Source organism: Caretta caretta, chromosome 6 (assembly GCF_965140235.1).
Source record: "Caretta caretta isolate rCarCar2 chromosome 6, rCarCar1.hap1, whole genome shotgun sequence".
Lineage (NCBI taxonomy): Eukaryota > Metazoa > Chordata > Testudines > Cheloniidae > Caretta > Caretta caretta.
In genome coordinates this window covers 46200265-46213430 of record NC_134211.1, presented here as the reverse complement: position 1 = coordinate 46213430, position 13166 = coordinate 46200265, and the positions used below count along the sequence as shown (strand labels likewise).

At 39.3% G+C, this 13166-nt stretch overlaps 1 protein-coding gene across 9 annotated transcripts in view; it reads left to right on the top strand.

The window, feature by feature from the left end:
• The window catches only part of NAV2 (neuron navigator 2), a 660409-nt gene extending 648524 nt beyond the window's left edge, over positions 1 to 11885 (top strand). For all 9 annotated transcript variants that reach the window (XM_075129477.1, XM_075129476.1, XM_075129478.1 and 6 more), the window contains 5 exons: positions 373 to 444; positions 709 to 905; positions 1345 to 1463; positions 6855 to 7058; positions 8263 to 11885. In XM_075129477.1, coding sequence (XP_074985578.1) covers positions 373 to 444; positions 709 to 905; positions 1345 to 1463; positions 6855 to 7058; positions 8263 to 8388 — 718 coding nt within the window. In that variant the 3' untranslated portion in view covers positions 8389 to 11885. The remainder of the gene's footprint in view (positions 1 to 372; positions 445 to 708; positions 906 to 1344; positions 1464 to 6854; positions 7059 to 8262) is intronic.
• Positions 11886 to 13166: the final 1281 nt, after the last annotated feature.

Below are 13166 nucleotides of genomic sequence, written 5' to 3'. Positions count from 1 at the left end.
AGTTGCATAGGACTGTTAAAAAAAAATTCTGTGTGTGTGTGTGTATATATGTAATAAAAATGTAGTAAAGTATTTGGGTAAATTGTATTCATCACACACAATAGCCCTTGAATATTAATAACCCAGTTTTCAGTGAAGGCCTCTATATTTTGAGGTGTTAGTTTTGCACCCACAATTCATTGCAGGCACAAAAATGTGAGTGTAATTATTTGTACCTGCAGATAAACTGCACTGGTAGAGTAGGGGCTAGAGTAAACCTAGCTGAATATTAAGGTTGTAGAGGTCTTAATTTGAAGTTACTTATTAAATGTGTTTTAATTATTGCCTAGAAATGAGTTTACAAATACTGCTTTGTTCAATGTTTTCTCATAGTCCTTACATTATTGGCACAATGAACCAGGCCACATCCTCAACACCTAACCTTCAACTACACCACAATTTCAGGTACTGTATGTAAGTTGCCAAATTATCTGATGGTTATGGTTATACTGGTTAGCTGAGAATCTAAAGAGAATATCAGTTAGATAGGATGAACAAAACCCATTCCGGATCTAACCTGTCATAAAATCATAGAAGATTAGGGTTGGAAGAGACCGCAGGAGGTCATCTAGTCCAACACCAACTAAATCATCCCAGCAGTCCAGTAGTCATATTACTACTCTTTAGAGTAATAGGTAAATCTCTGACTCTTCTCTTCTTCTGCTTTAGATGGGTGCTATGTGCTAACCACACTGAGCCAGTCAAGGGCTTTCTTGGTCGTTTCCTGAGACGAAAATTAATTGAAACAGAAATCAGTGGCAGGATGAGAAATGCAGAACTGGTTAAAATCATTGACTGGATTCCCAAGGTCTGGCAGCATCTCAACAAGTTCTTGGAGGCTCACAGTTCCTCTGATGTTACTATTGGTGAGAACTGAGAATTCACGTTCTAGCACCAAAGCATTCTCTGATGTTCCTGAGAGGATATATTCCAGTTCCGAATACTCCACTGGAATTAAAGAGTCATTGCGGGGAAATGATTTATAAAAGCCACATTTTTAGACTGACCATACTATCAAGCAAAACTGTACCAAGGATTCATAATAAATAAGTTGTAGACATAAAGGAAGATTTTAAAATTCTGATTGTGAATTCTTGTAATTGGTTCCTTCTTGAATGCATTACAGTATCAAGGTAATTCAGGGACTTTCAAATTATCTTAAAAAGAGCAGATGCTGACATTTGCACATTTCTTCTCAGCTCTTAAGTTACAGTCTCCAAAGAACTTAGAGTTGTTGTTTGATATTGCTTTTGAATTGACTGCTGCAAACCGTGTTCATGATGTGACTTTAATTTTCCCTTCTAGGTCCACGACTCTTCCTCTCTTGTCCAATAGACGTGGATGGTTCTAGGGTCTGGTTTACTGACTTGTGGAACTACTCTATTATCCCATATCTTTTGGAGGCAGTCAGAGAAGGACTACAGGTGAGGAAGTCAGCTGTGAAACCTAAATACTGTTTCCATCTAAATAGTAAGGAGATACTGGATGTAATCAAACCACATTAACACTTTCCTCGAGAAACAACTTGAAACTTAAAGGATAAAATTTTCAGAAATGATTTAGGCATTAGGAACTTAAATCCCTTTTGAGTTTCAATGACAATTAGGTTTCTGAGTGCCTAAACCATTTTGAAAATGGGACTTAGGCTCCTAGGTTTTCTAAGCACTTTTGAAAATGTTACCCCACATCTAAAATGCCATACTTGAAAGCATTCATTACAGTATTATCTCTAATTTTCCTTCTTAAAACTAAATGTGAATTTGCAATATGTTTACAATGGCCAACGAACTCACAACCTTTAGCTATCTGTCAGCAGAGAAACCACGCAGCATTTGGAGAGATTTATTGAGCGAGTGTTAGGATCGTTCTCTCAAGCACTTTGTCTATTTTTTTCTCACTCCAGGTGATGAAATATTGATTGAATTTCTTTGCAGTGCCTACGGGGTCTGTAAAGCAACCTTCATTAACTCTAATTTTAGCAGTTATTGAACTGCCTGCACTTAGCGTTTGATTAAAAATTCAGGTTCTCTATCAGTTTTAGAAAGCTGGGATAGTACTGACACTTTTAGTTTTTATCGGAGCCAGCATGTCTCTGGCTAGAGCAGGGGGTTTGGAGTCAGGAGATACATGTTCAGTTCAAGATTGCTACTGACTTGCTGTGTGGCTTTGGGAAAAGCACTTGATCTCTTTGTATTTCAATTCCCTATCCACAAAGTTGGTATAATAAAATACCTGCCTCACATGGGTGTCATGGCATTTATCTAATTAATGGTAGTAAAGTCTTACGGGTGTGTGAGTGACAGTGATTGTTCCACAGAACAAGCTTTTTATTAAAAATAATCAAAGTCCTTGCATTTAAATTTCATGGAACAACTTATAGATGTTATGCTGGCTGAGGAAATTTTTAGGATATGTCAGTGGCCCTGTACTCTTCCCCCGCCACTCCCAACTTTCAAACTAAAAATCAGCACAGTCACATTAAAACCAGGAGGGATGGCAACCTTAGGTTTTCCATGTTCATATCTCTGATCAGGATTGCTTGGTAAGGTGAGCTCATTTGAACATGTGTTCTGGTACACCAAGATCCTACATCTAGGAACAAAGTATTACAGCCTACAGGAGACTAGACTATTATGTGCTACAAGGACCAAGGTACATCAGTGCCCACAGCCTCTGCAGTGGCAGAAAAATGATTAAAAGAGAATCCCAGATGATCCTGGCAAGTGATCTCCAGCATGTGGGTGTGGTCCCTCTCCAGCTGTGGCCATTTCAGAATACATTTGAGGAATGCTCCTTTGTGAACACATCTTGTTACATGGAACCACTATCTGAAAAGAACAGTGGAGTCCTGATTTCAGTCCAGGCACTATGATTTATGGGGCTGGACATGGACTGAATGAATACTGTATTTTTCATTGCCATTTAAAGACGCATTATGGGTGAAGGGCATGTGGGCCAAGTGGATCCTTTTAGCGACTGTTCCCATGGACTTGCTGAATCTTGATTTTTGGCTCTGTTCCCTAAAGCAGGGATGTGAAAATGTGAGATCTCTCTCTCCCTCCTGTTATTGTTATAGGCCATAGCTAGAGCAAATAGGAGGTCCCAGAATGCCTGCTTCCTGCCAGTCTGGTACATTCTTTTATGCTTTATCTTTGGCACTTGTGAATGTTAGCTAGGTACCGCCACCTTCTAATATGCACAGGGGGAACATTCCTAATTTCTTTGCAAAGTGAGCATCTGCAAAGGTTGCAGGAAGAAAATGTTAGTTCCTGTCTTGAGTTTGCTGGAGATTTGTTTTTCTTCTTTTCATCCCAAAGCATATTCACAGACACAGGGAGCAGTACAGCATTGCCATTCATTCCTATCTATGGCTTGTTTCTCCATTAAGCCCAGCCTGGTTATGTCCTTGCATACAATGTCCCACCATCTAGTTGGTGATCAGCCTCTAGGTCTGCCTGACTTTGGTTGTGTTTGAATTATTTTCTTTGTCATCTTATCATCTCTGTCTTCTGAGCATTCCTACTATTGTAATCCTTTTTTATTGCAGCCAGTCTCATATCCTAATTTCACATCCTACCCTCCTTCTAACACTTTGTGTTGTCTTAAAATCATTCAGTTTTGCACATGCCCTCATCTTTACTTTCTCCAGCCTTCTGCCTGTTTCATTTAAAGCAGCTGCTTTCAGATCATAGAGTAATACTATTAATACACTGGTTTGGTAGCACACTGGAGATATGGTAGTTACTTAAATAGGAAATGCACTTACTATATAATGATTTTTCAGAGCTGGACTAGGAATTAATGGAAACATTTGTCTTTTTCAATTCCCAGGAGCTTTATGTAGAGTTTACAAATCTCTCCACTTCTTAGCAGTTTAGCAGCTGTGATGAATGCTCCATATGTTGGGGGAACAGATTTAAATAGTAGACCCAGTTTACCACAACTTACATTGAAGCCTAACTAAATGATTATGAAGAATATTTTCTTTTTGGGAAGGGAAAGGTGGGTTTAAGACTGGCTGGCACCACCTACTGGACAACCGTGCCAACTCATTTGATCACTTGGGCATAATTTCAGAATGGAATAAATGTTAACATCTAAAGCAATTAATCATTGCATAATTTCTGAATCTGCACTTTGCTGCCATATATTTATTTATATATATATATAAATATATATTTATACACACCACCATTGCACATAAACTTTAATCTCTTTGGTGGCTCCATTGGAATAATCCACTTGGCTCATATAATTTGATGGGGTCAGAATCTTCCAAGAAGGAATTAGTCTGTTTGCTATATATGTATCTTTGTAACAAAGTCTCCTGTTATGTGATGTTGCTGTGGAGTTTATGTTGTGTTTCCTTCTGTATTTATTCAGGGCATCATTCTGCTACCCTTACTCAGACTGAGTAGTGCCTTACTCCATGAGTAGTTTATTTTTGTGATGTGTCTTCAGTCTGCAGGATCAGTAATAGAACTGGACCTTTGGCTATTAATCTTCCTGATGTAATTCAACATCACAAACATGAGCAAAAATTTGAGAAAACATTTCTCTGATGATGTTCCCTTTAAGTTCATTAATCTCTGTAGCATGTTTGTTTCATTGGAAGATCATTTTAATCATTGTACTGTTTCTTCCGCATAGTTAGTGGCATTCAAACACAGTTGTCTTGGTGCATATTTGGTGCCAACACTCCCCATCGCCATCCAGGAGAACTAGATTTGATTCTCTAACCAGGCTACTGGTTGGGACCATTCTTTTTGGATTGTTCTGGAGATAACGTGCTGGACTAGGAGGGGAGGAGTTGTTGCTACCAGTACCATCGACAGTAATAGCCAGTATAAGAAATAGCACCGATAGGCTTCAGAGTTTTCCCTAACTAGCCCTACTTGGCCAGTAAGGATAGCAGTCTCTATGATCAATAAGTGGGGGGAAGTTGGAGGAAACTGAGCTATTCTTGAACTCTGAAAGAGTTGGCAAATCCCTTTATCCCCACCACTTCTGCTAAAGGAAAAGGAGCTGTTTAGTCATTGAACAGCTTTCGTGACAGTTACGAAGTGGCTTTCTCATTCAGATATTTTTAAGTCTTTAGTTTCCAAAATTGTCAGAGGAGTATGTTTGTCCAGAAATGAATGGAAAATCTGTGGTCTTGATTTTTCTCCTCACTTATCCCAGTGTAAATCAGGAGTCACTGCACTGAAGTTAGTGTGTGGAACTGTCTTTGTCCTCATTCATTCCTCTCCAGTTCTACCTATGAGCGCTTAATATATGGGGTTGTTGATCATTGCTACTTTCCGGACTATGATATGAAAATCAACAGATTCATCTCAAAATGCTATTTTATTTTATTTTATTTATGTCTTAATTGGTTGTGAGGAAATCTGTTCAAGACTGTAATTATTTTCTGGAAAAATACATCTAAAAGCTCAGTGTTGAGTGGGGACAGACTCTGAGAGAGAGAATGCTGACTGAGGGTATAGGAGCCAGGACTTCAGGAATTCAGCTTCAATTGAGCTTTCTAAGAGCGTAAGGGAGAATGGGTTCATGGCTAAATATCCTTTTTGTGGCTGACTTTTGCATTCTATATTGTAAACATTCTTGGGTTGAGGCTTTGTTCAGATGTCTGGAGAATAATCTAAAATGAGGGATTAATTGGGAAAGAATCTCACAGCTCAGTTGCTTTTCAGCTTTCTAAAATACCAGTATCTCCATGTGTGGAAACACATTTGTCTTCATCATAAAAAGTATTCTTAATGTCAATAAAGGGATTTGGGGTGATGGTTAGCACTGAGTTATACCCCATGGATTAAAGGCATTCAGATGTTCTTATAATACATCCATGACCTCCTACTGTGTCTTATTGCTTCACTGTTCACTGTACACTATAAAGAGGAGCCTGAATCCTTTGAGCTCAAGTGACAAAGAGCAGCTACTGAAATCCAATTCCTGAAGGGCAGTCAGCCTAGAGTACCCTATAGCAGAAGTGAAAACTTGAAGATCTCTTTTCATTTGGCGTCTGCTTTTGAAACCCATGTGGCTCAATAGTGAGTTTTCATCTAATGAAAACTAAGTGATCTGAATAGATCAAAGAGCAGTGTTTATTTAAAAATAAATTAAAAATAAAACAAATTATATAACTGGCTGTGTTTTCCTGACCATTCTGTTCAAATCAAAACACCTTTCTGGAGGTGTGTGTGTTTCGAGGCTGATCATACGGAGCCAGATTCTGCTGGCACTCTCACTAGTGTGAGCACAGAGAAAGTCCAAAAGTCCATTGACTTCAAAAAGTATTTCTTTGGCATTCGTTGCCATAGTTTCTGATTAAAGGCATCGAGCAGTTATACTTATATGTTCTAGCAACATACTGCAACTTCCTGATGACTTTGAAAGCAAATATTTGGTATCCTACCAGATAGGATGTGTACACTAGTGACTTGGATTTTGTATTTTGCTTATTTAGTCCAAAAGAAATAGGAACAGAGAGATGGTGCACTCAGCTTCTGAAGCAAGGTTATTTGTTCTCAGGTTCCCTTTCTCCCCAGTTGGTGGCAGATTAAGAGGGTTTGTGCTCTCAAAGGAGATGGCCAGCCTCCTCTGAGTCAGTTACCATTACATAGCTAGAACTTCACAGTCAGAGTAATAAGGATGAAAATCACACCCTGTTTGGCCAGCCTTCATTCAGAGTGTTCTCCACATTGGGATAACCATGACACAAGAGCTCACTTTGATGAGACAAGCATGGACTAAAGTAGTAGAACCCATTATATTACAGACATATGTTAAGAGATGTATTTGCTCTTGTTTTCTAGTTGTATGGAAGGAGAGCTCCCTGGGAGGATCCTGCCAAATGGGTAATGGACACGTATCCCTGGGCAGCCACCCCACAGCACCACGAGTGGCCTCCCTTGCTGCAACTGCGGCCTGAAGATGTTGGATTTGATGGGTACTCAATGCCACGGGAAGGTTCAACTAGCAAACAAGTTCCCCCGAGTGATGCTGAAGGAGATCCTTTGGTGAGTTCTTCCAGCTAAAGCTCCAGAGCTAATTAGGATATACTTGCTAGGGGGCAAAAATAAATAGGAATGAAAGAATAAGTGACAATAAGTTAAATGTTCTAGAATTACAAGGAAATATTTCCTGCCACAGAGTAGAGTCAGCCTATGGAATGCACTGCCACAGGAGACCGGTGTGTCAGATGTAATTTTGCCAGATACAGTGAAGGAGAATACTCAGATCTCCTCGTTGTGAGAGTGTAGCTAAAATGGCTATAAGAATATGAAGGAAACTTTGTCCACCTCATGTAAAGCTTTGCACAATAAACTAGATGCCTTTTGCCTATTTCTGGTGTTTGTGTATATATAAAGTATGCAAATGCATGATTTAATGGAACACATTTGTATAATGGCGTGGAAATTCTTGACCTAACCTGCCCGGCCAGGACCACGGGATAGCTGTGTCACTATGATATTGAGCTATTTTTCTGGTTCAGTTGCTATGTGAAAATTGAAGCTTACATAATTGGTGTCTCATTTATTAATCAGCAAATACCATGCAAGTGTATGGAAACCAAGATTTTAAACATTGTACACAATATATACAATAGTTTAAGCTTTGGATTTGCTTGTTAATGCACATTTTAATATGAGCGTGATGGTAACACTAGTTCATGCAGCTTTCTTCCTGGTGAAAACAGGTATTGCAATAATTGCTTATGTTACAGCTATTCTTAAACTATTGTTTGGAATCATGTACACCTCCAAAATAAGTTGGGTATATTGAAGAATCACCTTACATTTCCATTATTGTATGCACACATTCACAGAGATGTTATTATCCGTTGTCTAATTTAATAGATCTCTTTTTCTGACCTGTTTGTAGAACTACAGAATTCTAGTTAATACATATTAAGACTGGTTAGTGCAAGAGGCTGGGAATAAGGAGATGTGGAATCTTCATAGCTCTTCCACTGACTCCGTGTGTGACCTAGAGCAAGTCATTTAGCCGCTCTGCATCTCAGTTTGTCTCTCATAGGAGAGGTGTAATAACAACTGTGCTGTGCGAATTGTTTTACATTTAGTAGCCGAAATAAATATTCCCCTCTTCTCTTGCACTGGTTTCACATGAGTGATGTGAGTGCAAATCTGACTGTTCTATAGTATTAAGATTCTTTCGTCTCAGCAGACAAATAACCCTTAACCCTTTTCCGTGCTTTCTTAGATGAACATGCTAATGAGACTGCAAGAGGCAGCCAACTATTCGAGCCCCCAGAGTTACGACAGCGACTCCAATAGCAACAGCCATCATGATGACATCCTTGACTCATCCTTGGAGTCGACGTTGTGATCTTCAGCAGACAGAAAACAGGCGGTTTCCCACTGTCCCTCTCCTACTTAAAAGAATCTTTATCACAAACTAATGAAGATAACTTGTTACTGTACTGGACTGGGCAGATGTCTCAGTATTAGAGCTGCAAGAACAAGACACTTTATTTGAGTCAGTCTTGAATGTGGGTGCAGGTAACCCAAACAACTTTTGTACTGTTTTTCTTTTTACAATTATAAGAACTGCACTATGTCTTTGTTTTGTTCTGTTTAGTTACTGTAAGCCCTCATGCCTAAGATACTGAAGACATTTAAAAAAACAAAACACTTCACAGCTTTGAAACAAACAGCATTGTGCTATGTACTGTCCAGAAGGAGAGGGGAGGGATGTTTATCGCCTATGTTGCTTCTGACCAAACACATTTGGGTGAGGGCTGGATTTCTACTAATCAGCTTTGCAGACTAACCTCAGCTGCGGATAGTTCTGGTGCTATAATATATCGCTTGCCTTGCTAATAATGGTCCATAAAAGGCAAAGCTGCAAGACAGGGAAATTTAAAATAAATATTAAAATAAAATAAAAAAAGCTGCTCTCCTTGCCAGTCTGAGACCTTGGCTTGCTTTTCTCTATTTCACCATGTGTTTATAGAGATTTACAGATATATAAAAAGAAATATATGTACAGTCTAAACAAATCAGGGTTTTTTCAAACACTGTGTAACAAACTATCGTACAGAATTTTAAAGACCAAGTACCCCTTTGATATTCAGGGCTTGATTCTCCTCTTACTTACACCAGTAAAACTCCATTAACTGTAGTAGAGTTACTCCTGATTTACACTGGTGTAAGTGAGCAAAATTCACTCCTCTGCAGAGGGCCTATGCCCCATTTAAATGCCATAGCTTAAGTGGAACTTCACTGGTGCATAGGTTGTCTGTTCGCCCTATGGATAGGGGTGAATTTCACCCAATTAGGGTATAGTCAGGCCTTCAGTTTTTACCGTTTGTATTAGAATTTTATAGCTGTTTTCTAGACTTTTTTGTCAGGGATTTCTCTCTCTGACCATTACAACTGCAAAAGGGGTTCATTAAAGCTAAGCTCTGCAGGCAGTCCGCTGCTACTCTGGTAAAATCATTTAGTCGTTTGGTTTTTAAATAGCAGAAAGTAGTATTTTTGCAGTTCATCGAAACTGTCTTATCCAGGTCTTAAAAAGGGGGGTACTATCTCTTTAAGGTTTAAAAGTTGCTCATGGGTTATGGCTGAGCTGTGAACCTGGTTCTCTATTTCTCCTCCTCCTCTCCACACGCACACAATACAGTTTCAGTATTAAGGCTTGTACTTTGGTTGGGGAGTAAGAACACCTCACTAAGAATTGCACTTTCCTTTCCTTGGGAGCAAATACTTTCACTAAAACCACCACACATCAGCTGTCTCAGGCTGTACTCAGCAAGAACCACAGTCCTCAACACTGATCTGTACAAGCCTTTCCGGCTCTATTTCGGTGCTGAATTTTAAAGTGATGCCTTACTTATTTTGTACTAACTGTATTCGTTACATTAGTGCTGTATACTGGGGGGTTTATGTAAGTGAACAAACAGGGCTAAAGAAGTCATCTCTTGGAATATAATAACAAATTGCTGTGAATATTGTTTGTGTGAAATATTAGATTTTGTTTAAATGTGACCGTGACAAAAGGAGGGAAATGAGAGAACTTTTCAGGTTCATATCAATCTGCAGCTACTAGGTCATTGGACAGCTGTTTGTTCAATGCAAGAAAAAAAATAAAAGCTTTTCTATGATGAAAAATGCCATCACTTCTAAACTACAGAAAAGCGATTGCTGTTTTTTCAGTGTACAGGTAGAAAACTTAGTACAAACACTTTTTGTAAGAGCTGGTTAATCCTTCTGGGTTTAAAATAATATAACAGATGCAAGCTCATGCTTCTGTGACTCAGTCTGAATGGATAGTTTTATTATCCCTCATGACTTTCTACTATCTGTGACATGACTGTAGTTACTTTTTTGTCTTTGTCCAATGAGAGCTGGTCGTGAATCTGCTCCCATTACAGCTTTTAAGTCTTGATGATCTTTTAAAAAAAAGAAATTGTAAAAGAGTAAGTAAAATATTTTATTGATGGCGAGTAGAAAATCCCCTGAGCTGGTGTCACTGCTTTTAACCTTACTGAATTCTAGTTTAGATTATGTCATTTAAATGAAAGGCAAAGGGTTACTCAATCAACCTTATTAAACCAGATCTTCTTACTGTAAAGTGGGCTACACTCATATGGAATCACATGCAGAGCGTGCTGAGGAGTCAGTGATTCATTTCTCAGCAATCCGACAATTCTGCTTCCCAGCACTAACTTTACCAGCTACTACTGTGAATCTGGGTAGAGATTGAATGCCTGAACCTGAGACTGAATCCATGCAAGTAGGCCCTTGTGCCTGTGTGGATCTGTTTGTGGGATAGAGGCCTAAGATGAATTAACATCACAGCATTTCTCAGCAAACTTTTAACTGAATCCTACAAATACATTTGAAATTGTCAGATTATATTTTGTTGTGAATCCTGTGCTCAGATGCAGGAAAGGGGCTCTATCCATCTGCTATTCTCTGATTGACAACCATTTGGGGTAATGTAAAAGAGGCGATTTTGAGTAAGTTAGTCATTTTAATCTTCACAAAACTCAGTGTCCTTTCTGAAACTTCGGGAAGCAGGGTTACCTGTTATGCACATTTCTTATCTTCATCATGATTTCAGTATAGCTTAGTAAAACTTTTTTTTTTAATGAATTTGTTCTTCTTTTAAGGCTTTGTCCAAAATGCTTCCAATTTTTTTGCCTTTTTTCTACAAAGTTGGCTTGTTTAAAAAAAAAAAAAATACAAGATTCTATGCAACATTCATGTTGAGTTATAAGTTGGAAGCTTAAACCATTTCTTTTCCTTCAGAACTGCCAAGAATTGTACAGGCCATAACTGAGACATGGAGACAATTTTAGCTGAGGGTGCGTTTGGCTAGCTTTTTTTTTTTGTACATTTTGGAAGAAAAAACTATTTCATTGTTGATGCTTAACTTCGATATTATGTGTATTGAATCTTGTCTAAATGTGGCAATTCTTTCAAGGAAAAAGAAAAGTCTTTGTGGATATTAAATGGAAGGTTGCTGTTTTGATCTAGTCGTTTCCAGTGGAACAGTTTATGAAATATGTTCTATAAGATGTACATTTTTTCACTGTAACATAGAAATGTAAATATTTGATTAAAAGTGCTGCATTTTGATGAATTTTTTCTAGCCATTTTTAAAGAGAAAACTAGGAATTGAGTATTTTGTGTACGGTATGATGTTTGCCATCTGTTCCCCTCCCTATTTAATTTTCAGTTGTCATTTAGGATTGGAATTTGCAAATGGTCTGTTTGAGATCATGGCCCCCGCCCCGAGTGTCATGGAAAATAAAGCTGATGATTGTACCAGTCTTAAATTATTCATGATTCAATAAAATTGATACTTATTTATTCATATTTGTGGTTTTGCTGCAATTTTGTGCCATGTTTATCAAGTGTATCTGTTTAGTATACTGGCATTTGGGCTTTTTAGTTCTTTAAAATACTTTTATTTTTAGTGCTTGTGAAAGAATGCTGGCTTGACAGCCCTCTAGACTGAAGACCCTGTGTCCACAGAACAAGGCAGTGGAAACGAAGTTTTTAGTCCATTTCTCTGAGAGTATAGTAAGATGACACGCTTCATAAGAGCTTGTCTACGAGGGGAAATTTTCCAAAAAACTGTACCACGGCCCAAGGACTATTCACGGTGCCAGGGACCTAGCAAGGAAATAGCTCTATAGAACGGTGGTTAGGCCACTCACCTAGGATGTAAGAGGTTCAAGTCCCTGCTCCATTGACTTTATTTATAAAAAATTGAACAGGAAAGACCGAAGCTGTGTCTGTACTACAGTTGGGTCAACATAAGTTACATCAGCTTAGAGCTGCCAACTTTTGTATATTGCTCAGGCACGTGGATGCTCGTGTCGGCACTGTGTGTCCTCACCACAGCTGCTTGTGTCAATAGAAAATAGGGTAGGTACACCAGTGTACCTCACGTCCCCATCCAGCGCCATGCTTCGTGGAACGTTTTCACAGTGCACTGAGGGACACCAGCAAGTCATCCAGGAATTGCTGGGAAAGAGGAGTCAAATTCCCACAATCTCACTCTTCCCATCCCATAAATGTTCAGACCTCTTTTAAAATTCCTACATGCCCCTTTTTGGAACTTCAGTGTGTACAACTACAAACAAGTGTGCAAGGAGGAAGATGAGCTGCTCACGGATGATGGACACAGTGAACAAAAGTGTCACGGGGTTGCTGGCCTTCACACAGCAGCTCCACAGCTGTGAATAGGAGCTTCTGGGCCTGAGAAATGAGCACAGACTGTTGGGTGGCAATGTAATGCAGCTTTGGGATGACAAACATTGGTTGCAGAACTTTTGAATGCAAAAGCCCACATTCCTGCATCTGTGGGCCGAGCTCGCCCCAGCCCAGACACACCAGAATTAGAGCAGCATGGACAGCGTAACAGCGAGTGGTGAGCATACTATGGAACCTTGCACAGGCACGTTGCTATTGGCCAGTGGGGAATTGGAAAAATCCACAGTGGGGGCCATTGGCATCCAAGTGTGCAAGGCCACCAAGTGTATCCTGCTGCGCAGGAAGTAGTAGCTGGATCTGAAACAATGGGGTTCCCGAACTGTGGTCAGGCTAGATGGGGCAAACATCCTTACTCTGGCACCACCCCATCTTTCCCTG